The sequence below is a fragment of the Juglans regia genome, chromosome 8 (genome assembly GCF_001411555.2).
Source record: "Juglans regia cultivar Chandler chromosome 8, Walnut 2.0, whole genome shotgun sequence".
Classification (NCBI taxonomy): Eukaryota; Viridiplantae; Streptophyta; class Magnoliopsida; order Fagales; family Juglandaceae; genus Juglans; species Juglans regia.
Genome location: NC_049908.1, coordinates 15,631,014 through 15,651,766, shown reverse-complemented (window position 1 = coordinate 15,651,766; position 20,753 = coordinate 15,631,014). Strand labels below are relative to the sequence as shown.

General features: G+C 40.0%; 1 protein-coding gene and 1 non-coding gene across 2 annotated transcripts; one reads left to right on the top strand and one right to left on the bottom strand.

The window, feature by feature from the left end:
• Nucleotides 1-7,241: 7,241 nt before the first annotated feature.
• Nucleotides 7,242-10,055, bottom strand: LOC108997755. The gene is made up of 6 exons (XM_018974130.1): nucleotides 9,915-10,055; nucleotides 9,498-9,827; nucleotides 8,433-9,344; nucleotides 8,130-8,363; nucleotides 7,708-7,898; nucleotides 7,242-7,617 (listed from the first exon to the last, which is right to left on the bottom strand). Exons 1-6 carry the CDS (start codon nucleotides 10,053-10,055, stop codon nucleotides 7,242-7,244), a joined length of 2,184 nt encoding a protein of 727 aa, XP_018829675.1.
• Nucleotides 10,056-20,101: 10,046 nt separating this feature from the next.
• LOC118349367 lies at nucleotides 20,102-20,190 on the top strand. The gene has a single exon (XR_004802337.1). It is a non-coding gene; the product is annotated as a small nucleolar RNA R24 (small nucleolar RNA).
• The last annotated feature ends 563 nt before the right edge of the window (nucleotides 20,191-20,753 follow it).

Genomic DNA, 20,753 nt, shown 5'->3' with positions numbered 1-20,753 from the left:
TAGCAACACATCATACAGTAAACATAATAAACATAAGGTTTCTTGAAAAACGTGCATACTCACAAATACATATGTAATTAACATGAACATGAACATGGACTTATCTTTCACTAATCATAGGTTGTTACCCACTGTTGACCTCCGTGAGTCAGGGTTAGCAAATCTAAAAAGATTTTGATTCCACTCGTGGCCGTGGGTTATGGAATCCATACATAAGGAAGACATACTGGGTGCACTACCAGCATGCACGACCTGGCAATGCAATATGTCTATAACATAGGTACCGTTTTCATATCATAACATAGGTCGTTACATATTTTATCATAATCATACTTGCATACTTGTCATTTCATAGATTTCAAAAGAAATCACATACATACTTGTCATATTATATCATAGATTTCAAATGAAATCGCATTTTTCATAAATGCCGTGATACATATTTTCTCACATAAATTCACAACTTTTCATAAATAATTTTATGCATAACTTTCACATAAAATCATGCATTTCATAAATAATTTTATGAAGTAATCTCTCACATAAAATCATGCATATCATAAATAATTTTATGAAATAATCTCTCACATAAAATCATGTATGACTTTCCATAATTATTTTAATGCATAAATTATCACATAAGATCATCAATATTCATAAACTTTTACATAAAATCATGACTTTCATAAAATATTTTAATGCATAAATCTTCACATAAAATCATGATTTAAGTACGTAAAAAATGGCTTCCAATGGAGGGCGTACATGCATAATATTTTTATAAAAAACTAAACCGTTTACCGTACATATGTGTAAGGGTATGATCATGCTACTTACCTTGCAACGTTAATCCACTATTTTCAACGCGTAGTCAGTCGCCAATAAAAATAAACACGAAATTTCATAAATTTTTAATTAAACCTGTGACTTTATTTAAAACCTAAACTACTAAAATAATCTATATTTTCTAAACCTAGATTCTTCCTAATACTAAAATATTCTCATCTTTTAATCCTAAATAGGCATGGGTATTTTTGGAGAAAAAACACAAAGGGGCATTTTGGGAAAGTCTGATATAAACACAAAATAAAATCAAGAAGGCAACTTATATACGGGAGAAGACCAGCTTGTGCAATGCTCATCGAGGGAGAGGCTGAGTGCAATGAAGGGTCACAGTGGCTAGCCGGGTTTCACGGTGGCTAGGAGTGGTCGGCGTCGGGCTGGGATTCTCTGGGCAGGGTGATGCGACGTCGAGAGAAGGAGGGAGGGAGAACAGAGAGAAAGTTTACGGACCACGCAGCGTGTATGGGGGCTACGGGCAGTGGCGCTAGGTGTCATTGGGCGGTGGAGGCTTGATCTCTAGTGTCATCTGTTGCTGCTGACGATGGCGTCATGGCCCAACAGTGGCAGAACGTGGTTCTCGGTTTGAGCGAGGATATTTCCTCTGTTTCTGTGCAGTAAAATAGAGTATTTTGTTGGTGTGGTTTCTCAACGGTTGGGCGACGGTGGTGGAGGGAAGAGCTATGGTTGCTGCATGTGGGAAAGTTAGTGGTTCTCGGTTACGCGTTGACTGGGCAGTGGGCTGGCGGTTTCATGGTTTCTGCATGGAATGTGGACTGACCAAGTGTTGTAGCGTGGTCTTCATGGGATTGGGGAGCAAACGTGGTGTTGTTGGATGGACGTGAGATGGCTCACGGTGCAGTTTGTGGAAGCTGGATGGTGACAATGATCAGTTGCCGTGGAGTTAAAGCAGATGAGAGGAGTTGGGGCGCATTGGTCGTGCGTGCTGGTTGGTGCTGTGTGGGTGTGGGGGTTTGGGCAGCAGTGTTGAGGAGATTAAAATGTATATACATATATACATATATATATATATAGGTGATAGAGAACGGTGATAGAGAACGTTCAAAATAAAACCTAGGGAAAGAGACGTGCAACGAGTGAGATGACTAGACGTGCATGCGGAGGAAATGGATGCAATGAAGCCGTGCATGCAATGGCTTGATGCGTGAATGGAAGACTCACGATGGAGGACTTGGGGAGTGTGGCTTGCAGTTTTGGTGAGTGTACCGTATCTATAAATCTATATGATTGAGAACCCAAAAAAAAAAAAAGAACCTAGTTAAAAAAAAAAAAAAAAAAAAAGGTGAATGTGCATGAGTGAATTGTTTGAAATTCACAAAAGAAAATCTGGCAGGGAGGAGTTTTATTATAAAAATGACTCATGAGCTTGGAGAGAAAATAATAATAATAATAATGGAGCCTTAATAAAAAAAATAACCTATCCGATAAATTCTTTAATGAGCTTTAACTCATTTATTGAGTTTAACAAAGTTATTCGTAATTTATTCCTAAAAATAAAAAAATAAAAAAATAAGATCTGGTCGTTACAGAGGAGCAAGTCAAAGACCAAGGACAAGTGAGAGACCTCAGAGGTAGATTCGTTGTTAGAAGACATGAGGCTCTTACTAGTAAAGGACAAGTCATCGGAGGAGGTTCTTGCCACGTTACAAAAGTTGAGGATAAAAGGGTTTGAAGAATTGCGAGAGCAGCAAGAGAAGGATTGGAAGTTGTTGGAGATCCGACGTAAAATTGGTAGAGACAAAGGACCTACCCGTTTTAGCTAAGGTGAAGATGAGATCTTGTTGTTTGAATGGCAAAAAGTAATCCCAAATAACTCAAATGTTATACAAGGAATTTTGGTAGAAGCTCATTCATCGCTATACGCCACGCATCTAGGAGGAACGAAAATGTATTAAGATCTCAAGAATGGATATTGATGGGAAAGAATAAAGAAGGATATCGCTCAATTTTATCGAGAGATTTTACACGTGTAGAAGGGTAAAGGCGGACCATTAGCGTCCGGCAAGGAACCTACAGCCTTTACCTATTCCTAAATGGAAGTGGGAAGATATCACCATTGATTTCATGGTGAGATTACCCTGAACACCTATGGGTAAAGATTCGATCAGGGTAATAGTCAATCAATTGAATAAGAGCACTCACTTCTTACCAATCACTACTACAAATACGATGGACAAGCTCTCCCAGTTGTATATAAGGGAAATAGTGAGATTACATGGAGTTCCCAAAACTATAGTATCAGATTTTGATCCAAAGTTTACATTTTTGGAAGAGTTTACAAAGGGCGATGGACACGAAACTAAAGTTTAGAAGTGCCTACCACCCTCAGACAGATGGACAATTGGAAAAGACCATTCAAACCTTGGAGGACATGCTAAGGGTTTGTGTATTAGATTTTAAAAGACCTTAGGCATAGTCAATTGATTGACAAAAAAACATTCACTTCTTATCAGTCACTACCATGGATATGATGGGTAAACTCACCTAGTTTTAGATAAGGGAAGTAGTGAGATTACATGGAGTCCTCAAGACTATAGTATTAGATTGAGACCCTAAGTTTACATCTTATTTTTTTAAGAGCTTACAAAGGGTGATAGACATAAAACTAAAGTTCAACAATGCCTACCACCCTTAGACGGGTGGACAATCAAAAAGGACCATCCAAACCTTGGAGGACATGATAGTATTAGATTTTAAAGGACCTTGAGAGCAGGACATCCCACATATTGAATTTGCGTATAATAAAAGTTACCAGGTAACTATCTAGATGGCCTCCCTTATGAGGAACTTTATGGATGAAGTACGAGAGACCCGGTTACTCAGACCCGAGATAGTCTAGGAGATGGCAGAACAAGTCAAACTTATATAGGCAAGAATGACTATCGCCCAAAGTAGGCAGAAGAGTTATAACGACACTAGAAGGAGAGAATCAACATTGGAAAGAGGCAATTGGGTGTACCTCAAGGAATCCCCAATGAAGTGCGTTAAGAGGTTTGGACTAAAGGAGAAATTGAGCCCAAGATATATTGGACCTTGCCAAGTGATGGAAAGGTTGGCCCAATGGTGTATCGAGTTTAGTTGCCTGCAGAATATGAAGGTATTCACAATGAGTTTCACGTTTTATCACTTACGAGGCATTTCGAGGACCAACAACCTCGAGTAATTGAACGAGATCTCTAATTCAATTACAACCGAATCTTACGTATGAAGAGTGGCTTGTACATATTATAGATAGGAAAGAGAAGAGATTGAGGTCTAAGGTTGTACCCTTGGTAAAGATGCAATGGAGGAATACGGAAAACGAGGAGTTTACATAGGAAGGCAAGTGGGTCACGCAGGAGTAGTTCCTATATTTATTAAAGTCTAATTATGAGCTATAACGCATGAGGAAAGGGTAAGATGGACAATGCACGGAGAAGGACGTGGCTATAAATAGGTCATCATACACACTAAACTCTTAACTCAAATCCACAACCCTGGGAAGACGAAATGGTGTGGGAGAAAAAAACTGCAAGGAATATAGCCATGCCTCCCAAAGTCATACTATAATTCGTAGAGGAACGACATGAGAAAAAAAGGAGAGAGGCTGAACAACGACAGATAGAGGAGGAACTTCGTCGAGACAAGAAGAGTGCTCGAAGGGCTAGGGATCAAATATCTGAAATGATAGATCACATTGGCATGAGTTCAGTGCTAAGAGAGGGGAAGAGAACAGTGGCAAAACGTGATGAGCAAGATGAGGCCAAGGGTGAAGATTCACCGACATCCTATGAGAACGAACCTGGCCTAAGCGCTATGATACAAGATACCACAACCAATGGACACGATCAAAGAAGAAGACAGAGTCATCTCATGTCTCGACCCTAAATGATGGAGGTCAGCCTACTGACGTGATTGAGGGAAAGCCTCATTTACAGTCGAAGGCTACCAGAGACATCGACAGGTCCCCTGTATGAACTCGCATCCCTTGAGAAGACTAGACAAGGGAGAGCCATCACTGAATTTTAAGGAAAAAATTCTTTATAAGGAGGATAGGATGTCAAAGCCTACTAAACGTGAAAGGGGATAGATCATTCATGCAGTTAAAAGAAAGGCAAAGATGAGAAATACTCATCTGGTTTAAGGAATCAACAGTGAGAGACACAGAGTGCAGCTTGTTCAACATCTAAGCGAGCAAGCACCTTGTGGGAAGTCGATTGACATGTACCAGAGCAAGGTGGAGATGATCATCTCGACCGTGGCAAGCAAGCTAGAAAAGTCGCCCACTGTGAGGAGCTGAAGGGACTGATGAGGATGGATGAGTTAGGAGCTACCCGCCCAAGGCGAGATAGAATCACTCCCCAAATAAGAGCAATAGTCAAGGTCTGGCACAACCAAATATGGGAACATTCCGAGATAACATGGAAGGGCTCGAAAAAGCGTCAGCATGGTACATAGAAGCCATACCTCCATCTAAAAGGTCACATTAGATGTGGCTCTACAATAAAAGGTGAAGGCACGACAAGTCATATCGTCAAGGACTCATAAATATGACTCGACTCCATGTGGAGAACCCTCGTTCAAGGAAAGACTAAGGAGTTAGCAAACCGTAGGGTATGCGGATCATACCCTGGTCACTTGTCTCTGTCATCCTATAGTGTGATAAGACAATGATGATAGACTCATATCCAAGCATACCTAGAGTAAGAGATACGTTAGAAAGGACATCTGTCAATCCCAATCTATTTAAAGGACCTAGACATTGGATAAGATCTTACTTTTGAGATTTTATTCGCTAAGAAGCATTAGAAGGCGACTGTTTCGGAAAGTAAGGAGCAAAGAGGCAATGAAAGAACTTCTAACGTAGGAAGGTAGGTTAGTTTCTAAGATAGTTAGAGGGTGAATGTTGTGTGTAAGAAGCATTCCATTATTTCTATAACCTCTCCTCTATTGTACAAGCATAAATAAACATTTCAAACAATATATTGTTAGCTATATTTACCCACTAATTTATGATGTTTTTAATATTTTCGATGTTTTAAATGTTTTCTATGTGATTGTTAGATTCAAGTGTGGGAATCTTGGATATCGGTGTGCTTGTCTATGCGTGTGTGTGTGTGTGTGTGAGTAGTTAGCATGAGTCTTTATTCATTGTACAGGATGGAGAATTCCTTGTGACCATTCTGCTAAGCATTACCACCTACATCACAAGAAAAGAAAAATGCCTCATGGGGAGTGGGTTGGAACAATGTCATACTTGGGTTCACTTAATAGTCCAAATGTGGGATCCCCCAGCGTATCACGTGTTGGTGTCTTCGAGTTGGTTGTGGTCGAGTAGATGTACTCTAGATGATGTAATGTTTTGTGATTAATGAAGGGCGAGAAGCCCCTTTTCATGAAGTTTAGTATTTTGGTACATGGCTTGCTAATGTTGTCACAACAACGTGTTTTGTTTACATTTCATTGCATTATCATAAACCAAATATCTTACACATGTACTTTCCTTGAGATTATTATATGCCTAAATTTCTGGCATCACGGAACTCACACAAACTTTCATGAGGGATGGGATGCCACAGTATAATCTGCATTGATGTCAATGTGTTTGACATAATGAGTAAAAGAAAACAAGTGTTTTTAAAAAGACTACAATCGGTTTATAATGAGATCTTTTAAAGAGTTGTCAAAATCCAGGAATACAACAAAATCTCTTGGTATGAAAACCCATTATTATTAATTTAAGTGGTGCAATGTCCTTTACAAAATGTTACCGTTGTAGCTTTCAAAGTTATTTGATAAGTTCTACGGTTATAAAAAGATTCTATAAAAATAAATTTATAAATTGATGTGGCTTTATATAGTACATTAGATTCACTTTATAATAAAAATAACTTTATAATCTAACATACTACATCAAGTTACATTAAAATGTGAATTTATTTTTATAAAATCATAGGCTAAAACATTTCTCATTCCACTCTCAGAAGTATAGATTTCATCCAGTGAAATATTATTATAGAATCTGCCATGTAATTGCATACAATCATGCTACATGGAAGCCTCTTTATATTAAGCACACTGCACACCAATTAAGGTGGATTAATTATATTAGAAAAGAGAAAACATTTGTATCAGTCGGAAGCCGCAGCACACTCAACGTATTGAGTGTGAAAATAAAAATTGAAGTGAGGTGTGCTGCGGCTTCCGACTAATGCGTAGCTTTTCTCATTAGAAAAAGAGATATGCTGGGGAACAGCTGGAAGCCGCAGCACACTGTGAAGAAATTTTTTTTTTTTTTTTTTTTTAGCACATTAGGTGTGCTGGGGCTTCTTCACACAGTAGAGTGTGAAGAAGATTTTTTTTTTTTTTTTTTTTGAGTAAAACATACTTCATTTCATTCATTAAATGAAGTTGATTATACAAGAGGGAATACAGTCTACATCTAAGGAAGACGTAGATGTTACAAGTGCATTCCTGGCCAGCTCATGTGCTGCCTTGTTTCCCTCTCTACGTATGTGTATTGCAGACCAGCTCTCAAAAGTGCTCAGTTGACCCTTTACATCTTCCATAATCATCCCAGTTGAAGACCAATTCTCGCTCCTGCTATTGATCGCTTGAATCACTTGAAGCGCATCCCCTTCCAGGATAATATTCGTGAGGCCCAAGTGGTGACAAAGTCTGGTGGCTTCCAAAGCACCTATAGCTTCTGCTAGTGCAGGATCCGGATAGAGTGGTCTATTAAGTCTTGAGGTTGCCACCACACTCCCCGTATGATTCCTTACAATGATCCCAATACCCACTTTGCATTTTGCTTTATCAACCGCGGCATCCCAATTGATCTTCTAGACGTGAATAGGGGGAGGAGACCAGTTAACATTCTGGTTATGCAATCTTTGATCTCTTGTTGAGTTTTTCATTTGCATCTTCCTCATATCTCTTAAATCAGAAATAGCCAGCTCTGCTAAAGAATTTGGGCTCTTAAATTCCTGCTTAAACACAAATTCATTCCTTCTCATCCATATTCTTTTTGCAACCATGGCTAACTCTTCTACCAGATCCTGTTGGTCAGTTGAGTCAAGGGAATTCATAATTTCCTAGATTGAGTGCCACTGGGATTTTAACTTCTAAATTTTACGGGAACAATTGTGCCAGACATCTTGTGCCGCTGGACAAGACCACAGGGCGTGGAGGATTGTCTCATCTTCTTGCCAACAAATGGGACAGAGAGGTTTGTCAAGAATCTTCCTCTTGAACAGATTGAAGTTGGTAGGTAGCGCCTCATTGCATACCCTCCACATAAAATTCTTTGCAGTTGGGGTAATTCTTAACTTCCATAGCCTTTTCCAGAACTGGTCCCTATGAGAACTATTCGACCCTTGGCCTTTTTCCAGTGCCTCCATCTCCCTAAGCATATGATATGCACTTTTGACAAAGTTAATGCCTTGAGGAGTTCCCAACCAAATCAGTTTATCCTCACAGTTAGAAGGACTGAGAGGAATCTGTTGGATGATTTCTGCTTCTTCCTGGGGGAATAATTGGTTCACTAGCTGGGAGTTCCATTATCTCGAATTCTGGTCAATGAGGGAACTGACCTTATCTCCTATGCTTATGCTGGGGCAAGTGGCTTGAACTCTGAATGTTGTAGGCCTCGGGATCCATTTATCTTGGAGAATGTTTATACTTGCTCCGTTACCAACTCTCCATCTAGTCCCTTTAACTATCACATCTCTAGCTGCCATTATGCTTCTCCAGATATAAGAGGGTTTGTGTCCTAGCTTGGCATTCAAAAACTGCCCGTGGGGGAAATATTTTGCTTTTAGGACTTTGGATACAAGTGCTTGAGGGTAATGGATTAACCTCCAAGCTTGCTTAGGAAGCATTGCAAGATTGAAAGAATGGAGTTCTCGAAAGCCCATTCCCCCTATTGCTTTTGCCCTCCCCATGTTCTTCCATGAGGTCCAATGGATCTTTCTTTCTTGCTCGACCTGCCCCCACCAAAAATTGCTCAGCAGCTTATTAATTTCCTTTAGAAGGGATCCCGGGAGGTTAAAAACTGCCATGCTATACGTTGGCATTGCTTGGAGAACTAATTTTATAAAAATTTCCTTGCCTGCTTGTGAGAGTAACCGAACTTTGAGGCTGCTGATTTTCATTCTAATCTTGTCCAGTATTAACTTGAAGGATTTAGTTCTTGATTTACCCATTGATGCTGGAAGGCCCAAGTATCTTTCATAAGATTGAGCTGAACGTACCCCTGCTATACTCAAAATCAAGTCCTTGTTTTCCTGTGAGGTATTTCTGCTGAAATGAATTGCGGTCTTGTCTTTGTTGAGTCTTTGGCCAGAAGCTTTTTCATAGGTGCTAAGAACGTGTAACATCCTGCTCCATTCCAGAGAGTTTGCCTTGCAAAACAAGAGGCTGTCGTCGGCGAACAGCAGGTGGTTGATAGTAACTCTCCTTCGAGCTATCGGTATCCCTGTGATAGCCTTGGTTCTTTCAGCATTCTCAAGCAAGGAGGTTAATACTTCAGCTCATAAAATAAAAAGGTAGGGAGACAAGGGATCTCCCTGCCTTATGCCTCTTGTTGGTATAAAAACTTCTTGAGGAGAGCCATTCAGAATAATTGAGTAAGACATTGTCTCCACACAATTCATCACCAGTTGTACCCATTCTGTAGCAAACCCCATCTTGAGCATAACTTCTTTGAGGAACTGCCACTCAATCTGATCGTATGCTTTGCTCATGTCGAGCTTGAGAGCCATGAACCCTTCCTTTCCTCCTAACCTGCTGTGCATTGTGTGTAAGGCTTCGAAGGCAACAATAAGGTTATCTGATATCAGTCTACCTGGGACAAAAGCCGATTGTGTGCTTGATATGATATCTGGCAAAATTGATTTCAGTCTATTTGCAATTGCCTTGGATACCATTTTATAGATAACATTACAGAGACTAATGGGGCGGTAGTCTGAGACTGTTAAGGGGTTTTCCTTTTTAGGGATCAAAACAATTTGAGTATCATTTATTGAATCAACCTTCCCACCCGAGTTCAAAATATATAAGACAGCTTCACTTACCTCTTTCCCAACAAGAGACCAATGATTTTGATAGAATGCCGGGGGGAACCTGTCTGGTCCAGGCGAGCTAAAAGGGTTCATGTTGAATATCGCCTCTTCCACCTCTTGTTGTGTAAAGTTTCTCTTCAACTTAGTGTTCATCTCCTCTGTAACCGAAGGTTTGAGGTGTTGTAAAGATTCTGATAATCCTTGAGGATTAGAAATAGAGAACATATTTTTAAAGAAGCAATTAAATTTTTCACTAACACCTTCAGGAGTAGAGGCTACGGCACCCGATTCATCTGCCACTTTACGGATAGTGTTCTTCTTCCTTCTCTAAGTTGCACACTGGTGAAAGAATCTAGTGTTTCTGTCTCCCTCTAGGAGCCATTTCTGTTTGGCCCTTTGTCTCCAGTGGGTGTCTTCCTCTTCAAGAAGCTGGTTAATCTCTCCTCTAGCAGCCTGAATTTCCTCTCTAAGGTTTCCTTCATTAGCAATTTGGAGGGTTTGAAGTTTCTGGAACTTGCTATGGATTAGATTAGTATCGGGCATCACTGATTTTTTGCTCCACCAGCTCAAACTTTCTCTACTTCTAATAAGATTTTCTGAGGCCACCTGCAACTTGTTCGACTTTGGGCTATTTCTGTTCCATGACTCCTCAATGATTTTTTTACATTCCTCTTGTAATTTCCACCTGACCTCATATCTGAATGGTTTCTCAACTCTATAATCAAGCTGTTCCAGAGTAAGAATCGACACCACCAAAGGATTGTGATCTGAGCAGCTAGCTGCTGTTGAAGTTACTGAATAATTTTCAAACAAAAGTTGCCAAGGGGAGTTAGCACACGCTCTATCGAGTCTCTCTTTTGTGAATTGGAGGCCTTCTCTATTATTGCACCAAGTGAATTGATCTCCCTTAAAACCTAAGTCATGAAGACCCGTATCTAGTAGAGCTATTATGAACTCTTCCATTTGAGATAGAGGCCTAAGAGCACCCCCTACTTTTTCTCCATTGCTCAAGATTTCGTTATAGTCTCCGAGACATAACCATGGATGATCATCAGCTGGTTGCAAGGCACGGAGTAGAGCCCAACTTAATTTCCTTCTTCCAGTAACATGATCTCCGTAGAAGCCAATAAGTGTCCAAGTCTGATTCACCATATTTGTATTCACGCTAAGAGAGATATGGTTTTGTGAGTAACTAAGCAAGTTCACGTTCACAGAATCGTTCCAAATGAAAGCCAGCCCTCCACTAGCCCCTCTACTATCCACCACAAAGCTGTTAGCCATATTCAGACTTTTCTTCACCAGCTCAATTTTGTTTCTGTTGCATTTAGTCTCCATAAGGAAGATGAGACTAGGGAACTTTGATTTCACCAATCGGTGTAGCTCTCTAACTGTCCGAGGGTTCCCAAGCCCTCGGCAGTTCCAACTTAAACAAATCATGATTGTTGGTGGGGCTGCCAAGCAGCCACCACCATTTCTTCTTCTTTGGTATCCCCTTCTTGTACCTCATATTTCTTCTGTTTTTTCTTAAATTCTGCACTGTTAAAGATATCATCCCCCCTTCTTTTCAACGGTAGATCATCACTACACATAACCAGGTCCTCCTTCTCAAGGTCTTTTTCTGTTTGGGACTGCTCCCTAGCTCTTCTTTTCCAGGTGGACTTATTAGGATTATTGAGGACATTGATCTGCGACTGCAAGAAAAGGTTAAGAGAATTAACCTGGTTTGCAATAGATGGTTCTGTTTTAATGGGAGGTACTGGGACTTGTTTAGGCTGGCCTTTTGGTGACCTGGATTTCCTGTTTCTTCCTTTTTCCACCTCAGTTTGGTCACGTCCCTTTTCAAAACCAGAAGCCTCGTTTCTAGTATGTTGCCAAGTACCAGTTGCGCTCTGTGAGTGCTTGAAACCCTGGTTAGAAATTGACTCTTTGGGTAATGTAGCCGTAAAAGTAAACCCTTTTTGGGATTGCTTTAGATCACCACTTGTATCCTGCGTCGTGTCCCTGTTAATTGTACCCTCTGTTCCCTGATTTGAGAGATTGTGTCCCTCATGTCTATGACCAGGAATAGTAACCTCAGAGTGGTTTTTTTCCCGCCAAGATGATTCTGCCTCTCCCCTTCCTCTTCCCTCGTATCTCTTCATGGACAAGCTATCTGGTTTAGGGGGGTTGGCCCGAAGCCAATGGCCATACTCGATCTTGCGGGAGTTTTGACTCCATCTAGCTGGTCTTGTGCAGCCTTCCTTCTTATGCTTTATGACTCCATAGTGAAGACAAAAGACTGGAAGTCTCTCATACCTGAATGGGAGCCAAATAGTTTTATCTTCCATCTTCATAAGTCTGCCCCGATTCAACTGTTCCATGATGTTGATGCGAACTTTTATTCGTAGGAACTGACCCCATGCACAGCCTGACATGTCTGAATCTATCTCCATTATCTCTCCGATACTTGCTCCTATTTGAGAACCAATTTCAGTGTTCATACTGCCCAACGGCATGTTATGTATTTGAATCCAAAAAGATTCCTGGGAGAAAGAGGCTTCGTTCGGGGGAGCTGACCAATCAACGTCTTCCATGCAGACCAGGAATCTGTCAAAGGTCCAAGGACGCCCCTGCAGGACCTTCTTTTTGTCTTGTTCCATCTCGAATTCCATCAGGAATTTGTTTATGCCCATTTCCTTAAATTGGATCCATCCTTCTGGGCTCCATAGCTTCGACATCGTGGTTCTGAAAGCTTCTTTATTCACCTGTTTTTCAGCAACCACTAGCAGCTGCAGACAAAACTTTTTTTCCCCTGCCACCGTTTCAACCTCTGTTTTCATAACTTCAAAGCCTTTCTTTTCCTGATCTGTTAGCGTGAAACCTTTCCATAGACTCTCTAGTTCTTCCTCCATACGTAGCTCTGCAGTTTTCCTCGAAAAACCCCAGGGACGCACTTTGCTGAGAGCAAAGACAGAAACCTCTCGCACCCCGGGAGGACTTTTCGACCGTGAAGAAGATTTATTCTTAGAAAAATGCTAGTTCGCATGACATTTATAAAACACGAAAGGGCACACATTCCACATCAAAACATATGAAATGTCCAATTTATCCTCCTTTAGAACAAAACCTAATGTGTTTTCAGACCATCCTCATTCCTCACCCATGAACAGCAGCCGCAATTCTCACCCATGAGCATCAAACCCTTCTCGGCCATGGCTTCTGCATCTGCATTAGACCCGCATCTGCTCTGTTTTTGCACCCTCAAAATCGAAGCTCTACCTCCCCTAATTCTTGTTTTGGTCTATGAGAAGGAAAGGGAAATGAAAACTTTTAATTCTGGTTTTTTGCTTACTTTATAATTGATTTTTCCCATACGGTAGAACAATTAAGGTTTGGTGTTTTGTCTGTAACAATTAGATCATGAAAAAGGAATCGAAAATTTGTGTTGGTTTGGTTTGGTTTTATAGAAAATAATTTTGACTACATTTTCCCCATTTTTTGTGTGGGCTAGAATTCTTTTTAATTTTTTTATTAGTATTTAAAGAAATTAATTTGTTGGAAAAAATTCTGAATTCTGGATTTTATATTTGTGTTTTTTTCAACTATTTGGAAGGAAATGAGTTGCTAAAAGTTTGAAACTTCTTTTTTTTTTTTTTTTTTTTTGAAAAGGATATCCATTCATTTCGTAAGTTACAAGATACACAACTTGTCGAGAGCAATAATAGGAAGGACCACATCTGGTCCCTCCTCCATCCAGACTAATTCGCTCTCTAGAAATAAACCGAACTTTGCCAAAACATGGGCAGCTTGGTTACCTACCCTACGAATAAAAGAAAGTTTCCAGTTTTGGTGTGACTCCATTATCAGCCTTATGTCTTCAATAATCTGACCTGGCCAAGACATATCTGAGCTATTTGAATTGATTGCATCAACTACATTCTTTGCATCACTTTCAAATTCAACTAGTTCAAAACCCAGTTCCTGGCATAATGAGACAGCCCTAAGAAGAGCATAGCATTCAGCTAAGTATGCAGAGGGAACAAAAGATCTGGGAGCCGCAAGGGTCACTTGAGCATCTCCTGAGGAATCTCTAATGACTATACCAATGCCCATGTGCTGCTGGGTCTTGTCAAAGCCAGCATCTAAATTCACTTTCAAGCATCTTGGAGGGGGGACCCTCCATGTTCTTCTGGGATCAGGTGGAGCCATTTCGGCCAGAGTCTCAGCCCCCAAACTTGGAGCTGGTCTAGCCTCTTTGAACAATTCTACATCAGCAGCTGCTGACATGAGCACCTTAGAAGGACTGGCAAACTGATTATCAAAAACAAGTTGGTTCCTGCGAGTCCAAAGTCTATAGTAGATAACAGAGATCAATTCCAAACTGTCATTATCTAGTTTGGCAAGAAAATCATACCATAGACTTGGGAAGTCAGCATAGCTCCCACTCCATTTCTTCACAGGGCTGGCCCCATCCCCCCACACATCGCCTGCTGCTGGACAATACCACAGTATGTGTAAAATAGACTCTACCTCCAGATTACAAATAGGGCATAGAGAAGACTCAATGACTTTTTTCTTTGCAAGGTTAAGTCTGGTAGGTAATAGATCATTTAGAACTCTCCACAAAAATTGTTTCACCTTTCCCGAAATACCAAGCTTCCATATTCTATGCCATTGAATCTGATCTTGTGAAGAACTTGAGGATTCCCCTTTATCCAAATTTTTAGTATCTAGGTCAGAAAAATAGGCGCTCTTTATTGAGAAGACACCCTTGTTAGAATAACCCCATATAAGCTAGTCCACTGCATTGCTAGAGCTGATAGGAATGTTGCAAATTAATCTGGATTCATCTTGTTTGAAGATCTCATCAACCATCCCTTTCTTCCAAGTATGACTCTCTTCATCTATGAGAATAGAAACTGTGGCCTCAGAACTGATACTATTAGGCACAGTTTGAACTTGAAAAGTAGAATGACTTTGGAGCCATTTGTCTTTCCACACCTTTATACTTTTCCCATTTCCCACTCTCCAGACCATGCCCCTCTTAACAAGGTCCATGACTGACCATAAGCCTCTCCATATTTGAGAAGGGCACCCCCTAGTTTAGCATCAACAACCAGCCCCTCTTTGAAGTATTTAGCTTTATAGATCCGAGCCACCAAGGATGTAGGATTAGTAATGATCCTCCATACCTGTTTGGCTAACATAGCACGATTAAAGCTTTGGAGATCCCGAAAGCCTAAACCTCCCTTAGCTTTGGAATCCCCAAGTTTGGACCAACTTCTCCAATGTATCCCTCTTCCATCTTTATTGTGACTCCACCAGAATTTTGCAAACAAAGATTCAATTTCCTTTAACAAAGTCCCAGGAAGCCTAAAAACACTCATAGTGAAGGCAGGAATTGCTTGTAACACACATTTTATCAATATTTCCTTACCTGCTGTAGATAAGAAAGAGGTCTTCCAACTGTTAATCCTCCTCCAGATTTTCTCCTTTAAGCACTTGAAGGAATTGTATTTTGACCTTCCCACCACAGTAGGTAGGCCCAAATACTTATTATAGTTATCACAGGAGACTCCATTTGCACGCTGTATGATGAAATCCTTTGCTGCTGTACCAGTATTTGAGCTGAATAAAAGGGAAGTCTTCTGTTTATTAATGGTCTGCCCAGAAGCTAGCTCATATTGTTGTAAGATACTCATAAGATTATACCATTGTTCGATTCTCGCGCTGCAAAACACTACACAATCATCAGCAAATAAAAGGTGGTTTATCCTTATGCCTCCCCTAGTTACTGCTATCCCTTTTATCCTACCATTCATTTCAGCTTGTTTCAGTAGGGAGGAGAGCCCTTCAGAACAAAGCAAGAAAAGAAATGGAGATAGAGGGTCTCCTTGTCTCAAACCTCTTGATGGAATTATAGAATCCCCTTGGAACCCGTTAACCAAAACTGAGTAACTGACAGATTTTACACAAGCCATGATAAGGTTAATCCATCTCTCGTTAAACCCCAATTTCCTTAAAATGGCCTCTAAGAAATCTCATTCTACCCTATCAAAGGCTTTAGACATGTCAAGTTTTATGGCCATATTGCCTGACTTGCCTTTCTGTTTGGATTTCATAGAGTGAAGCACTTCATACGCCACCATAATATTATCAGAAATTAATCTACCAGGGATGAAAGCACTTTGGTTCCAAGAAATGATATTTGCTAGCACACCCTTTAACCTATTAGCAAGAACTTTAGAAATCAGCTTATAAAGGACATTACATAAGCTAATTGGTCTAAATTGATGCATATAGGTAGGGGAATTAACCTTAGGAATAAGCACAATGAGGGTGTGATTTAAACCTTGGGGCATAATACCAGTTTTGAAAAAATCCAACACAGCCTCACTTACCTCCTCCCCCACTCTATCCCAATGGTCTTTGAAAAACCCTGCATTGAAGCCGTCAGGCCCAGGAGATTTCCCAGGACACATTTGACCAAGAGCCTCCTCTACATCAGCACGGGTGAAGGCCTTTTCGAGAAGATGCTGCGACTCCCCAGGAATAATGTGATCAACTCCTTGTAAACACTGAGAAATAGAGACTTGAGATGGATTGGAAGATGTAAAAATTTTGGAGAAATGCTGCAAAAAACCCTCTGAAATTTCCTCTTGACCCTCCAGCCGCTTATCTTCATCAGAAATCACCATTTTGATAAGATTCTTTTTTCTTCTTTGGTTTACACATGCGTGATAGAATTTCGTATTTCTATCTCCATGTGCTAGCCAATGACTTTTTGCCCTTTGTTTCCATCTTGTATCCTCCTGGTCTAATAAGAAGCCCAGCTCAGATTGTATTGTTTTTATCTGACTCATATTAGCCGCATTCTCATCTCTCTGGAGCCAACTAAGCTCATTAATCTTCTCATTTATGGCTCGATTTATGTTTCTCAGTAAATTTTTACTCCATGACTTTAAACCTTTGCCACAGGCTTCAAGTTTCCATTGCACATTCTTCATTCGACTTCCACAATCAGCCCTTTTCAACCATACATTTGAGATCAGGTACATACAACCTTCTTCTTTGCTCCAGCTGGCATCATACTTAAATTGATTATAAAACCTTCAGGATCCTGATCCATGCCCAGACTTACAGTCAAGAAAGATAGGGCTGTGGTCTAAGCACAAAGCTGTCATGGTTTCCACACAAGAAACTGTAAAAATATTCTTCCATTCTTTGTTGGCTAAAGCCTATCCAGTCTCTCCTTTGTAAAAGAAGAATCTTCATGCCGATTACTCTAGGTATATTTTGTACCCCTCCATCCAAGATCAAAGAGCTGGCCATCCTCAACCACTTGCCGAAATAAATTCATTTGGTTTTCTCCCCTAGTCCTTCCCCCCTTCTTCTCATCATTGGATAAAATTTCATTGAAATCTCCAATGATGCACCAACCCATGTTATCTGGCTTGAAAGATTTTAGCAAACGCCAGGATTCACTTCTTTGGCTAACTATTGGATCACCATAGAAACAAGATAACATCCACTTAGGGCCAGCTTTTTCGTTATAAACAAAACCATTGATGTGTCGTTTAGAATAGTTAAACAACTCATAATGGATGTCTTGCTTCCAAAAGAGTAAAAAACCACCACTTCTCCCCACTGCGTCTACGACTATACAACCCTCGAATTTGAATCTTCTAGCAATGTTCCTAGCCCGATCACCATATAACTTGGTTTCCATTAAGAAAACCAAATCAGGATCTTTTTCCTTGATCAGAAGACCAAGGCTTTGAACTGTACGGGGGTTCCCAAGCCCCCGACAGTTCCAGCTTAAGAGTTTCATATTGTTCGGCGGGGCTGACTACCAGCCTCCACCGATACATTAGTAATCTCTTCAGGAATGACCACCACTTTTTTATACTTTTTTACCCCCTCCACTAGATTAGGCATATCAACCAGATTGTTCATGGAGCGTTTACTACCAAGAATCAAAATAGGTTCAGATAGTAAAGTACCTTGACCACGAGCTTTACGTTTCCATCTTCCACTAGCTTTAATAGGTTTGCTTTCCTGTTCTATTGCTATGGTTTCCATCCTCAACTGACCTCTGTCTGCTTGAGCAAGCCCCAAAGCGAGTCTAGCTTCTTCAACGACCTATTTCCCTTTTGCGGTCATATCCTTTTCAATAGGCCCAATGGATTGAAGCACCCGAATATCTCTTTGTTCCCCACTAACCAGGCTGTCAGTATCCGCTACGGAGCTATCTGGTGTATTGGATTTCTGCTTCATTTCACCATCGAAGGTTCGTTGAGGGACTCTATCGTCCCAACTTTTCCTCTGTTCCTGGCCTGTATTCTGCCGAGAACCCCCATTTTCAGAGCAGCCGTCTGATCCCACCCCAGTGGAATTGTAGGTACCAGATGACTGAAAGAAAAATCTTCTACGCATATTATCTTCAGCTCTTAACCATGATCCAAACTGAGATTCATCTGACCCTAAAGCCTGACCTCCCTTCGAGCAACCTTGAGGCCCATGAACTATCCATCCGCATGAGAAACAAAACCTAGGGAGTTTCTCATACTTGAAGTTTATCCAAATCTTCTTCCCCTGCATGCAAATAAACCTTCCCCTAGCCATAGTCTTCTGTAATTGAACCTCTACTCTGACCCTAAGAAATTTTCCCCACCCAATTCCATCTTCCCCAACATCTACCTCGAGGACTTGCCCCACCGAAGTTCCAATCTGTACTCCCCAGTCTCTAGTCATCAAACCCAGAGGTAAGTTGTGCAACTGGAGCCAGAAATATTCAACGCCAAAATTGATGCGCCCGGGTTGCATTTCTCCATCGAAAGGCTTAATAACGAATAGTGCATTGTCGAATAACCAAGGCTTTCCTTCCAAGATTCTAGATTTATCAGCATGAGTAGCAAAAGTAATGACAAAGACGTTCCTTTCCACCTCTTGGAAACTAGCTCGTTTACTGATCCTCCATATTTTATCCATGGTTTTGGAAATGATTTCTTTTCCCACTGTGTGCTCTGAACAGAGCTTTCCCACAAGACTTAGGCCCTCTTTCTTTTGAATTTCTTCCTCACTGCCGATTGGGTTCGCCACTAGCTCTTCCTCCTCTTCCGTTAACTTTAGATGGCTCCATCTTTCTTCAAGGTTTTCCATTTTGGCGCCGCCCCTGCTTCGGTAAGAACGAAGACTCTTGTTGAAACCCTAGGACACCACCTCTAGACGCACCAGAGAGGAGACTATATTACAGACTGACTTTTTGATTATCTCTGTTGAAACTTCTTTTACTTGCAGAAAATGTTTAAAAAGTTGTATATTTCAAAATGATTTAGGTTTTGTGGAAGTGAGAGTTGCACCAGGAGTCTGCGGATCTCTTTTTAAGTTTGGCTCACTAGTTCAAATTTAATGTACTTGTTTCGTTTGATGGCAGGGAAGGGTTGTGGGATATTAAGGAAATTGAGTTTTATCTTACAAGCTATCTACTATTTAGAAAGTAGATTATTTTGCTAAACCTTAGACTTGTCTGATACCTGTTATCTGGAAATATGTTTGTTCCTGGAGTACAATAAGACACATTTTTTGGTCTTTGGAGTGAATTGAAGATGCATTTTTTTGCATGTCCTCTCTTAAAGTGTCTTCTTTTAAAAATGCAGAGAGAAATCAAATAATTTTTTCTTTATTTAAATTTTTGTTGCTCTTTATTAAAATTATTGACAAAGTTTTAGCACTTGAGTTAAAATGTCTCAAGGTTCTGATTTACTTTTTATCTTCTCATGTTTCTTAGCATGGCTTGAACTATTTCTTATGGAAAAATAAGAGAAAGCAGGACTTGAACCATCCATTTTGTTGGTAGGAGTAATTCAGGATATTTTAGGTGTGTTATGAGAAGGGACTTGTAAAAAAAGTGTTATGAAATGTGTTTGTGTATTGGGATATATCAAGTCTGGCAAACAATCAAACAGTTACTATTCAACCTGAAGGCAAAGACCGATTGGTGTTGCTTGCTACAACCAAGACCAAGAAGCAGAACAAGCATGCTACTTTGCTTCACGAGTCTGATGAAAAAGGAGTACTGCAGGAAAATGTTATGGCAAACCAGGTAATGTCAGACGCTGGTTCCTTTTAGATTCTTTTTTTTTTTTTTAATTTTTGGAGGAGAGATAAGAACTTCAACACAAAATTGTTATCTTGTTTTTGGCCACAAATCTCAACACCCTGCTGTGATGAGCCACTAACATGTAAGAAGCCATATGATATGGTTTTCTCGATGAAATGTGCTTGTTATGCTTGGCTTCTAAGCTTTCCAGTGTTCAAATAGTTTTTTTTTTTTTTTTTTTACATATTTGAGTACTTCGCTTGGTTTCCTCACATTTTATTCTCTATCTTTGAGCAGCTTTTAAAAGTAGAGTTTTGGATGGCTGGGATTGTCATGGACTCCTTGTTACGTTGAAAGGCAAGTCGAGAAAAGTAAATATTCTAGTAATGTCAGAAAAAAATAATTATAATAATGTATACTTTACATTTACTACATGTTTATTTTTAATTGATTATTTTTAATATTTATTTAAGAAGATGTATGATCTAAATGATACCACATCATATATATATATATGAAATAAATATTTTTAATATTAACTTTTACCTATATTTATTTTATTTTTAACGAAGCTTCCGTTTTGACTTTTTATTGTTTTGTTTTGTTTTTTATTTTGTTTTTCTTATACTTATCCACCTTGATACCGTTCGTGCGTTTCGTGCAGTACAAGAGCTTTCCTGTAGCAACACTCATTATATTAATAAAAAAATAAAACTCACAGCGAGTGCAAGTGTTCTTCACGAGGTCTGAAAACATACACAAGTGTTCTT